Source organism: Marmota monax, unplaced genomic scaffold (genome assembly GCF_021218885.2).
Source record: "Marmota monax isolate L192 unplaced genomic scaffold, Marmota_monax_Labrador192_F-V1.1 WCK01_AAM20220418_F8-fsc00008, whole genome shotgun sequence".
Lineage (NCBI taxonomy): Eukaryota > Metazoa > Chordata > Mammalia > Rodentia > Sciuridae > Marmota > Marmota monax.
The window spans coordinates 26,312,495-26,324,180 of record NW_026694432.1 but is presented as its reverse complement, the minus strand read 5'-3'; the positions used below and the strand labels follow the sequence as shown (position 1 = coordinate 26,324,180).

At 51.1% G+C, this 11,686-nt stretch overlaps 1 protein-coding gene across 1 annotated transcript; it reads right to left on the bottom strand.

The window, feature by feature from the left end:
- Nucleotides 1-82: 82 nt before the first annotated feature.
- On the bottom strand, nucleotides 83-9,703 carry Akr7a3 (aldo-keto reductase family 7 member A3). The gene is made up of 7 exons (XM_046469098.1): nucleotides 9,400-9,703; nucleotides 5,750-5,937; nucleotides 5,477-5,581; nucleotides 4,794-4,890; nucleotides 4,458-4,557; nucleotides 1,599-1,728; nucleotides 83-488 (listed from the first exon to the last, which is right to left on the bottom strand). The coding sequence occupies exons 1-7, from the start codon at nucleotides 9,611-9,613 to the stop codon at nucleotides 327-329; spliced, it is 996 nt and encodes a 331-aa protein (XP_046325054.1). The 5' UTR covers nucleotides 9,614-9,703; the 3' UTR covers nucleotides 83-326.
- Nucleotides 9,704-11,686: the final 1,983 nt, after the last annotated feature.

Sequence of the window (11,686 nt, the reverse complement as noted above, 5' to 3'; positions counted from 1 at the left end):
TGCTTGAAGACTTCAACCCATACTCCTCCTCCCCCAGAACAGCAGAAAGCAGCCTTTGGCAGCAGAGGAAATATTCACCAGGTTCACCTCAGGCCTGGGCTTCAGCCAGGCCAAGTGCCAACTTTATTCAACAGGAGATGCTGGGGCCGAGCTCAGGTGGCCCCGCATTGTGAAGGCATCTGGGAGTATTGTAAGAAAACAGAAGAAAAATGATCTGCGAACTGTGGTGAGGAGGGAGAGAAGGGCCAAATCAACTGAAGGCTAAAACTGGCCAGGGTAGCAAAAAGAGGACAGGCAGTGCTCTGCACCCGAAGTCGGGTTCAGGCCTAGCGGAAGTATTTGGGACACTCGTGAGCAACCAGGTGCCAGGCTTGATCAAAGGCATCTACAACAGCTGGCTCCAGGGGCCCTTCTTCAGCTGCAGCCAAGTTCTGCTCCAGCTGCTCCAGGCTGGTCATGCCCAGGATGACGGCGTCCCCATGGGCGCCCTATAAGGGGAGAAGGCCAGACTTCAGCATGCTTCTCTGTCCAGTGGCTCCAATCATATGTCCCTCCCTGCCCTGCCCCTGCCAAGATCTTGGATCCATTATTTAAGTCTTTTATTATTCTGGCAAGAATTTCTGTTGCCCCCAAATAGTCACAGCCATGTGGCTCATAGAGCCACCCCTCCATGTCTCATCAGTAGAGAGCCTCAGCAGCGGGGTAGGGCTGGTCACTTTCCATTTCCAACTGCCTTTACTTTGGAGGGTGGCTGTAGCAATTACATATTTCACAAAGTACTTTGCTCCAGGTCTGGTTCTTTTTTTTTAATATTTATTTTTTAGTTTTAGGTGGACAGAATATCTTTATTTTCACGTGGTGCTGAGAATAGAACCCAGTGCCTCACGCATGATAGGCGAGCGCGCTACCACTTGCGCCATATCCCCAGCCCCAGGTCTGGGGCTTAACAGATGCTCGCTAAAGGGGAGCCATTTCCCTAGAATGCCCACCCTGGAGAAACCAGTCAGGAAGACTGGGGCAGCAGGGGGAGAGGGAGATCCCCAGCCACAGGTGTAGAGCTGGGGTCTGTCCAGGATGGGCAGGCAGAGAGGCAATAATTGCTAATGGTTAAAACAATGGAACTGGGTATGGTAGCCTGTAATCCCACCACTGGGGAGGCCAAGTCAGGGAGAGCCCCAGCCTCAGCAACTTAACAAGACCTGTCTCAAAAAGTTAAAAAAAAGGGGGGGGGGGGGGCTCAGGATATAGCTCAGTAGTAGAGAACCCTGGGTTCAATCCCCAGGACCAAGAAAAAAACCACAAAACTAAAAACATAAATGCAGATTTCAGAGTCAAATCCTTACTTACTCCCTACCACATGAAGCTGTGGGAACTGAGGCAAATGAAATAGCATCTCTGAGCCAATATGGTAAGCTGGCACTTCAGTAACTGCTCTAGAACAACAGAAAGGCCACCCAAAAGAACTGAGCCATTTCAGAGGAAGAAAAAGAGTAATCACAGAAATAGCTGAATAATTGTATAGCCCCCTCCCCTCTTCCCTATCTCACCCCCACCCCTAATATAAAAGCAGAAGCTGTGCCCCAGGGACAGCTGGTTACCTGCAACTTCGAGTGGTGGTACATCCACCTCAGGGCGGCCGAGGTCATGCTGGGGGCGCTGGTGCCATAGGTGGCCTGCAGGGCCTTCTCCATCAGGGCAATGGCCTTGAAGTGGTCCTCCTTCCAGAAGCTGAGCAGGTGGGGAGGATGGAACAAGGGTCAGTACCTTGGGGTCATTCCAGGGTGGCCCAGTCCTAGACACACTGAGACCAGCATCCTCAAGTAGAAGTGTTAAATTTTGAACTTCAGAATGCTTGCAGATTTCCAGGTGCCCTGTTTTGAGTCCGGGGATGCACTGGGCAAGAATCCTGGCATTTAACATGCCCAGCAGGCGGTAACAATGCAGCTCCCAAATCAGGATGCTCACGTACCTATAGCACCACATCTGTGTGCCCTGGGTCACAGGAAGGACCCATGACAAGTTCTGGGCCCAGGTCCAGCTTCTGTGGCCTTGGCTAAGCCACCTCCCTTCCCTGCCCTCAATTATCTGCTCAGTGAAGGAAACACTCCCTGCCTGTCCCATATAGTGACTACAAGAGGTGACAAACTGATCATGCCTTGTGGACAGGAGAGGGTGCACCAGAGAAGACCATCAGGCCCTGATTCTCCAGAGCTGAGGCCTGCTCCCTGGCACAAGCAAGCAAAAAGGAACTTGAGAAGCACAGACCAGGGCCATGGTTCCTAAACACATCAGGAAGGACCTGAAACCCGGGGGGGTGGGGGTGTGCAGATAAGCCTTTAAATCAGCAAAGTACCCAAAGTGAGCACAAATATCAGATGCTCTGCCTCTTCGTCCCTGGCCATTTCACGAAACTAGCACTGGGGTCCCCTGCACACTGCTTGACTTGCTCTACCTTCCCCTCCCTTGGGGGAAAAAGAAAAGCAAATATCTAGAATTAACTTTGTGATCTGAGGTATACACTTTGTTGCCATTCTTTAATTCATTAAATTGACACGTCCCCTTGGACTGCTGGAGAACTATTTCTCAATTTGCAGAAGTCAAGCCTCCAAGGTTAATTTCTGTGTACAGTATGATCTATTTGCAGGTGGTGAGGGAGATGAAGAAGGGCATAGGAGGCTGGGGGTGTGGCTCAGTGGTAGAGCGCTGCCTAGCATGGGTGAGGTACTGGCTTTGATTCTCATAAATAAATAAAATAATAGATCCATTGACAACTAAAAAATTAAAAATAAAAAAGAAGGGCACAGGAAGTCGGGGCAAGATGATAAGTGAGGAGGTCGCAGGCAGGACCAGAATAAAGGGGCAAGAAGAGGGTCTTCTGATGAGGTCAACTTCTTGCGTGGACAGAGGGGGCACTGATCAATGAGAGCGAGGAGCATGTAGATGGGGAAAGAGATAAGGAAAGGAGGAAATTCCAGAGACCATAAAAAGCACAGGTCAAAACTCCCCCACCAGACTCCCAGCTCTGGGGCCCCTTCTCTCTGGAGAAGTCTATCTCTGTCACTTTTACAATAAACCTATTTCAGGGCTGGGGTTGGGGCTTAGTGGTAGAGCACTTGCCTAGCACACGAGAGGCACTGGGTTCAATCCCTGGCACCACATAAAAAATAAATAAAATAAAGATTAAAACAACAACAAAAAAAAAAACCAATAAACCTATTTCTTTGCTTCCTTTCTGTGTGTCCTGTTCTTCAATTCTTTTCTGAACAGAGACAAAGAACCCAGAACTCCTAGATGGTACCAGTGGCACATGCCTATAATTTCAGTGAGTCAGAAGGATTGAGACCAGCCTTAGCAATTTAAAGAGACTCCCAGCAGCCAGGCGTGGTGCACACCTATAATCCCAGCAGTTCGGGAGGCTGAGACAGGAGAATCATGAGTTCAAAGTCAGCCTCAGCAACGGTAAGGCGCTAAGCAACTCTAAGACCCTATCTCAAAAATGAAAAAGGGCTGGGGATGTGGCTCAGTGGTCGAGTGCCCCCGAGTTCAATCCCTGGTACCAAAAATAAATAAATAAAGACTCTCAGTAACTTAGTGACACCCTGTCTCAAAAAGTAAAAGTGTGGGAAGCGGTGCCTAGTGTTGTGGCTCAGCGATAGATAAGCACAACCTAGACAGGCACAACCTAGACAGGCACAACCTAGATAGGCACAACCTAGCACGAGTGAGGCCATAGGTTCATCCTCAGCCCCACATAAAAATCAATAAAGATATTGTGTCCAACTACAATTTAAAAAATTAATATTTTTTAAAAAATAAAATGGGGACTGGGTATAGATATAGCTCAGTTGGTAGAGTCCTTGTCTCGCATGCACAAGGCCCTGGGTTCAATCCCCAGCACCACTATATATATAAAAGCCAAATATATAAAAGGGGTTGGAGGCATAGCTCAATGGTTAAGTACTGTGGGTTCAATCTTTCGTGCAAATGAATAAATGAATGAAATAAAATATTTTTTTTTTTAAAGAAAAGGAAGGGAAAAAGTGGCTGGCCCCAACAGCTGTCCAACCAACTGACTTGAGGCACTGATGACAGTGTCACTGCCAAGAGTTTACAAGACTCAGCGTGCCCCAGGGGACAGGGCCAGCACCGAGTCCCAATTTCCCCCAAGTCCATCCACAGTTGTCCCCTGCTGTGGACCCTGGAGGAGCTCTTCCCAGGGAAGAGACAACAGTGCAGACTGGAAGAAAGCAGGGATGCACATCCCAGCCCCAGGTCCCTTCCCAGAGGCCATGAGGACAGCAAAGGGGGAGAAGGGGCACCGTAAAGCCCCTGGGAACCCAGAGACCTAGTTCTGAGCAGCAGGGGAAGAGGCTGCCCCGGGAAAGCAGTCTCAGGGATCACTGTCTCAAACTAAGGGAACCCACCCACATCCCATCCTGACCGTCCACCCAGCTCACCGATTCCTGTAGATCTCAGCCCAGATATTCCCGAAGAAGCGGCCCAGCGGCTGTTTCCCGTCCTTGTCCTCGTACTTGTACTTGCCGGTCAGCAGGCCCCCTGCAGAAGCATGCATCACACTCCAGCCCAGGCCACTCCCAGGGCTGACACCCCTCACAGATATGGACTGAAGAGCAGGAGGGACCCAAGAGGGACGAGGGGTGCAGCCCAGCGTCTGTCAAAGCCCCCTCTACTTCCCAGGGCCTGGGCTGGGCATCTACCTGGGCAGGAATAGGCACAGACAGGGCAGGAATGCCCACCACCGCCCAGAGGGCCTGTCCCATACCAGCCCATACCAGCCAAAGGGTTGAAGGCATAGAATCTCAGTCCAAATTGCCTGAGGCAGGGGAAGAGCTCCGTTTCCACCTGCCGGGTGGTGGCGTTGTACATGCCCTGCAGGGAGAAGGGGCAGTTGGAGAGTATGGGTGTGTCAAGGGAAGGGACATCAGATATAACCCACAAAACCCTCAGCTCAGACCTTAATGGTCCTAAGACCCTGCCAATCAGGACCTGTGCTGACAAACAGCAGTGGAGAGGGCTTATTCCCGTGGAAAATTAACTCTGATGACGTCCTCTTACTACTCCGTAAGTTCCGTCACAAGCACTGGGCACCAAGTGGTGCACAAACACTTACTGTCTGAGGGGGAGGAGGACAAAGCCTGAGATGTCAGGCTCCTGGGACTGTGAGGAGGGGCTCCCAGAGGAAGAGCCACTTAACTGAGACCTGAGCACCTCTCCCAGGGAGCGGGGCATGGAAGGAAGGGATCAAGGTGCGCACTGAAGCACGAAGCAAGCTCGTGCCCAGGGCAGGCTGGGGAGCTCGGCCTGAGGGCACCTGGGAGCCTCCCACAGGCTCTGAGCAGGGGTGTGGCTGATAGGTAGAGGGCACAGGGGCCAGTCAGAGGGGCAGGGAAACCTGGGAGCAGCAGAGCCCTGGAGCCCGGGGCCTCTGCAGCCCTGGCACACCAGGGAGCCTCACCTGGTACACGGTCGGCAGGATCCAGCCGTTGCTCTTGCACAGGGTACAGATCTCAGCCACCTCCCAGGCGGCATAGTTGGACAGGCCAAGCTCCAGGAACTTGCCCTGTGGGGGCGAGAACACAGTCAGAACCAGGAGACCAGGAAGGGGGCACTGGGGTGGCGGGTGTGTCCCCCTCTCTGCTCTGGGTGCCCAGGTGCCTCCATTCTCCTGGTAGTGCCAAGATGAGGAGCAGAGCAGAGGTGACCGCCCAGAGTTTGGGGCCACCCTCACCTCCTGGTGCAGCTGGTGGCAGGCACGCAGCGTCTCCTCCACGGGGGTATCATGGTCCGGCATGTGCAGGTAGAAGAGGTCCACTCGGGGACACTGCAGCCGCTTCAGTGATGTCTCCAGCTGGGTCCTTAGACTGTCAGGCTTCAGTGTCATCCCACCCAATGGAATGGCCTTAGTGGCAATTTTCACTATTTGAGGAGAGAAATGGAAGCTCAAGCCAGTTTACCAAACATCAGGATAACGATTAAGAGACAGATCTGGGTTCATATCCCAGCTCTGCCATTATCTTTGTGGCCTTGACTAAGTTTCTTAATCTCTCTGAGTCTCAATCCTCTCAACTGTAAAATGGGAGTGAAAAAGATGTTTGTTTTTTCCTCCGGAATGGAGGATTGATCTCAGGGGCACTTGGTCCCTGAGCCACTTCCCCAGCCCTATTTTGTATTTTATTTAGAGACAGGCTCTCACTGAGTTGCTTAGCACCTCACTGTTGCTGAGGCTGGCTTTGAACTCGGGATCCTCCTGCCTCAGCTTCCCGAGCCTCCGGTGTTACAGGCGTGTGCCGCGCATCCAGCAAAAGATGATATCTTATAGGGAAATCCTGACGATTGATCAGACTTAGCCAAAGTCTGAGCTGCTGATGGCCTCACTATGGTGATCATATATAAGGCACAGGGGTTGCAAAGGAAGGGGCTCCCTGCCCTCAAGGACTGAGTCTAAGGGGCCACTCAGGAGAAAGGAAGACAGGAATATTCACAAGGTACTAGAGAAGCCTGGAGCAGAGGCGTGCAGCTACCTAGGCACCCAGGAAGGCTTTCTCCAGAACCATAATTTGAATCTCCAAGGGTAAGTCAGAGGCCACCAGTTGAGGAAAAGTGGGAGGGTCACTCCAGAGCATGGAGACACAGGCAAGAGTCCAGGGCAAGGACGTCCTGTGTGGGAGCCATGCTTGCTAGTTACAGCTCAGGGCACCAGTCTCCGGTTGCATACATGGGGCAATAGAAGGGGCCACAGACCAGACACCAACCAGCCCTAACTGCATCCAGGGACTTTAGGGGACTGACACCTTTGAGTGGGGAACTCCATGGTCAAAGTCATAGTTTTGAAAGATGACCCTGAATGCAGTATGGATGAAACACAGGTGTGGGGACAGGGAGAAGAGTGGGAGGGCACAACTGGAACTCGGGGCTCCCAAGAGAGAAAGGGCAAGTATCAGCTGGAGACTGCTCCCGAGAACACAGGCCAGCAAGGGGCCTCCAGGTGAGTTCACGCTTTTCTCCCTGCCCCTGTGAGAAGCCGAGTTAGTTGGACAGATGGGTGAGAGGAGAGTCCTCTTCTTGCTTTCCGTGTTTGGAAAGTCACTTGGGCAGGTCAGAGGGCAGTCCCCAGTGCCCTTGAGACCCAGGAGAGAACAAGTTCGAAGAAGTATGCATTTGGAACTTTAGCATCCCACCACATTTTCCCTCCTTCATGTCAACTTAACTTTAGATCTGAGATCTGGGACTTTGGCCTAGCAAACCCTGGGAAGTAGGTATTGGGAAAGAAAAAGGAAAAAAAAATCAGAAATAAAAGATCAGAGTTCTCACTGAGAGACAGCCAGGGGTTCTAGAAAGAGGGCGGCATTGAAATACTCATATCTCCTTTTGTTCCAGATCTATCATGCTGTGTGATAGACCTCGCCTGATTTTCTCTTAAAATTGGATCCATCTCGCCACAAAGCCATGCAAAGCTAATTTCGGCTTTACTATAAATTACTGCAAATTCTGAATTAGTTTGGAATGCTTGCCCGTGCCTTGAATTCACCCATGCCTGTCTCTCTGACCAGATAGCAGCTCTCTCTGAAACTTTAGTGACGCCTCACAAATCTTGGCCTTCCCTGGCCAGATAACGACCCTCTCTGAGGCTCTAATGACCTTCATAAATTCTGATGTCGGGGCCAGCAAAAATGTAAACTAGCCTTTGTGTTATCCTTGTCAGAGTTCTGTTATCTGTAACCCCCCTTTGTGTAACTTTCTGGGCTATAAAGCTGGGCTGCAGGAAAGCTTCGGGGCTGTCTTGTTCCTGGGTTTTGGGTGGGAGAGGCAGCCCGGCTGGTCGAAATAATAAGCTTGCTTTAATTTCATTTTAATTGGAGTCAGTGGTCTTTTCTTGCATCTTGGTCTAACACTGTGAAGCAAAGAGCAAGGCTCCATTGGAGGGGGACAGAGGAAAGAGCCAGAGTGGAAGGAAGCTAAGGGCGATATTAAGAAGAAAGCAACCATGAGATTTCACATTGTGACATTGCGTGCATTATCAAATAAGGAACAACACATTCCATCATTAGGTACAGCGATAATGCACCAATGTAAAAAAATGTGGAGGGGAAATAAAAGAAGAAAGCAAATCACCTGGTTGGGTGGCACACACTGATAGTCCCAGCACTTCAAAAACTAAAGGAGGATCATGGGAGCCCAGGAGTTTGAGATCCGTTTTGGTGAAGTAGGAAGACCTCATCTCAAAACAAACACCAAGAAAAAGAAAGCAACAGCCAACTTGTCTAAGCCTCACTGTTCGCAAGCACTTGAAATGGCATCAGAGCTGCCCCATACACACCTCTTCCCCTGACACTTCATAGGTTCCTCCAGCCCCCTCAGCACCACCAGATCTCATTACCTTTGCACACCCATGCCCACTGCCTGGAAGCTCTTTCCCCTCTTACTCCCTCCCTGGCAAAACTCTTTCCTTTCTCTAAGGTCAACATTCCCCTGTGGGAGATTTCTTCCAGGGCTCCTTCCTGGGAGGTGCCCCTTCAGGGTTGCCCAGCCACCTTTAAGACCTGAGCCTCCTAGAGTGAGCCAGTGTCCATTTCTCTCTTCTTTTTCTTTTCTTTTTTTTTTTTTTAAATATTTATTTATTTATTTTTTAGTTTTCAGCGGACACAACATCTTTGTATGTGGTGCTGAGGATCGAACCCGGGCCGCACGCATGCCAGGCGAGCACACTACCGCTTGAGCCACATCCCCAGCCCCTCTCTCTTCTTTTTCAAGGGATTAGTTGCACCACCCTCTTAGGGACTCCCAGGGCTGCCACCTGCTGAAGCAGGAGGCACTGGCAACCCAATAGCCACCTGCAGCCAGCTACTAGGAGCTACCTCTAGGGCCCAGAGAAAGGCTGACCTGAGCAAATAAGGAAGTCCTCTGCCAGGTCCAAAGTCAGATCTGGGCAGCGTTCCAGAATGCCAGGGATAAGGACAGGTTTTTTCCTGGTACTAAGGATTGTACCCAGGGTTGATTACCACTGAGTTATAAGTCCTTCTTAATTTTTGAGACAGGTTCTTGCTAAATTGCTGAGGCTGGCCTTGAGAGGGACGAGATGGGTGGGGCTGCATAGTACCAGATTTCAATGTTCTCCAGCCGGAAAGAACTGGTCCAGTGGATCCAGGCTAGACCAAGGCTGGGGCAACGCTGTGGGAAGGGTCCTGGGCCACCTTCCCAGAAGGGAAACAGGAAGAAAGGAGTAAGGGAAACGCTAGTTGTTAGAGGCTAGAAGTGCCTGAGGAGCCTGGGGTTCTCAGAGTTGTGGGACAGGCTCGGGAGGTCGGTGCCTAGAGGACGAAGCTAGCTGGGAAGGGAGAGCTCTGCGCAGTGCAGGGCGAGGTCAGGGGTGACTGTTACCTCTGCAGTCGCTGCCGCCCAGCCCGAGCCCCAAGCCGCCTAGGATGCTCTCGGACTGGCCGTCACCGTACACGAAGGCAGTGTCTATCTCCGTGTGCCCGCGCTCCAGGAAGACGCGCACAGTCTCAGCGCTGGTGGGCACGTCCATGCGGCGCCCCATCTCCATGGCGCCTAGCACCGTGGCGGGCCGGGCCTGCGACAGCGGTCGGGACATGACGGCGGTAGCGGAAGGAAAGTCAGACTGAAGGTCGTGGAGCCAGGGCTACACCAGCATCCCCACGCACCCACACCTGGACGCTGCTTTAAGAAGCTGGCAGGGTCCCGCCCACTAGGGGCGGGGCCGGCGGGCGAGGGGCGGGAGTGTGTGGCTGCCACTGGCACCACGGTTGTGGTGGGGCTGGGACCGGCTTCAATCCCGTTGCGCAACCTGGGGCATGGCTGTGGCTGCCAGCGCGTGACCCGGTCTACCACTGAACCACATCCGCAGCCCTTTTTTTTTTTTTTTTTTTTTGCTACAGGATCTCCCTAAATTACTCAGGTTGCCCTCAAACTTGAGATTCTCCTACATCAGCCTCCCAAGCCCCTGGGATTACAAGCACCGACCACCACGCACGGCAAGATATTCTTGATTCTTTATATGACCAGTTTTTTGTTTTGTTTTTTTCATTGAAACCTAAAATTTTGGGCTATTAAGAGCTTGGTGTGTGTGTGTGTGGTATTGGGGATTGAATCCAGGGTGCTCTACCACTGAGCAACATCCCCAGCCCTTTTTGTTTTATTCTGAGACAGGGTCTCACTAGTTGCAGAGGCCAGCCTCAAACTCAATCCTCCTTCCTTGGCCTCCTGAGTAGTTGGAAATATAGGCACGGGTCACTGTGCCCAGCTTGCTATGAGACTCTTGATTTTATTTAAACCTTCTGTTTTAGTGGGTTTCTTCTGGTACTTCTAAGGGCTTTCTTATTGCCAGGGGAGGGTAGAGATGCAGTCTCCCCACCAGGCCTCCAGTGATCAGGAGTGGCAGATCTCCTTATTGCTCCCCATGTGGCCTCTACTGACCCCACTGGGAGGTGAGGAGCCTCTTTAGCATAGAAGTGAATGTCCTGACACTGCACTAGGCCTCCTCTGACACTGCTCTGGTTGGGGGTGGGAGGGGAGTCTTCATTATTGCCAACTGGGGGTGGGGGGTCCAGGCTCCTGGAGGGGTCTCCATGGACAGACACTGCTGGGTGGGGCTGGGAGGCCTGTGCTGTCTGGGAGGGAAGAACGTGCAAGCTCCTGCCCAGCTTCTCTAACCACCCTGAGAGGTTGGGGTGTTTCCTGACAGCCTGGAAGGGTGGGGGTCTGGGCTCCCCATCCAAAATTTGCAGACCTGGGTGGTGATAAGGTCCCAGTTTCTGTTCTCTGGTGTTTGACTGGAGTAAAGCAGTCATTTCCTCCAGCTTTTCCATCTTGCTGCCCTACCCCTTTTCTCTTGATTTGATGAGAACGAGACTTTAATGGCACCTGTTGGCATTTCCAGGTTGCTGGCTTCTTCAGCTTTAAATCTGAGATCTATGAGTGGCAAAAAGAAAAACCCAAGAAATTCACCTGTCATTCCTTAGATTCCGACGTTACAGGAAGCCAATGCAGGGAAACTGCATGGGTCCCAGCTGGCGGGATTTGGCTGTCCATCTGTGTAAGAAATAAGTAAAGGAAAGCTGGTGTGGTCATGCACACCTGTAATCCCAGAGGCTTGGGAGGCTGAGGCAGGAGGATCACAAGTTCAAAGCCAGCCTCAGCAACTTAGAGAGGCCCTAAGCAACTCAGTGAGACCCTGTCTCTAAATAAAATACAAAAGAGGGCTGGGGATGTGACTCAATGGTTAAGTGCCCCTGGGTTCAATCACCAGTACCAAAAATGAATAAAATTAAACAGCCAGCCTTGATGGCATGCACCTGTAATCCCAGCTATTGAGGAGGCGGGGGTGGCAGGATCTGGAACTAAGGAGTTAAAAGCCAGCCTGAGCAACATGGTGAGAATTTGCATTAAAAAAAAAGTTAAAAATATACCTTGAATGTGATAGCAGCCATACTCCTAGATATGTAGTAAAGAGCAATAAAAGCATATTCAAAAAAAGATTTATATACAAACGTTCATACCAGTTCATTCACAATGTTCCAACCAAAATCACCTTTCGAATGGATAAACTGTGGTCTAGTCTTATAATGGAATACGATAAAGTCAGCAATAAAATGGAGTGAGCCACTGATACACACATTGTCACTGATGCATCTCAGAAATATTTGCT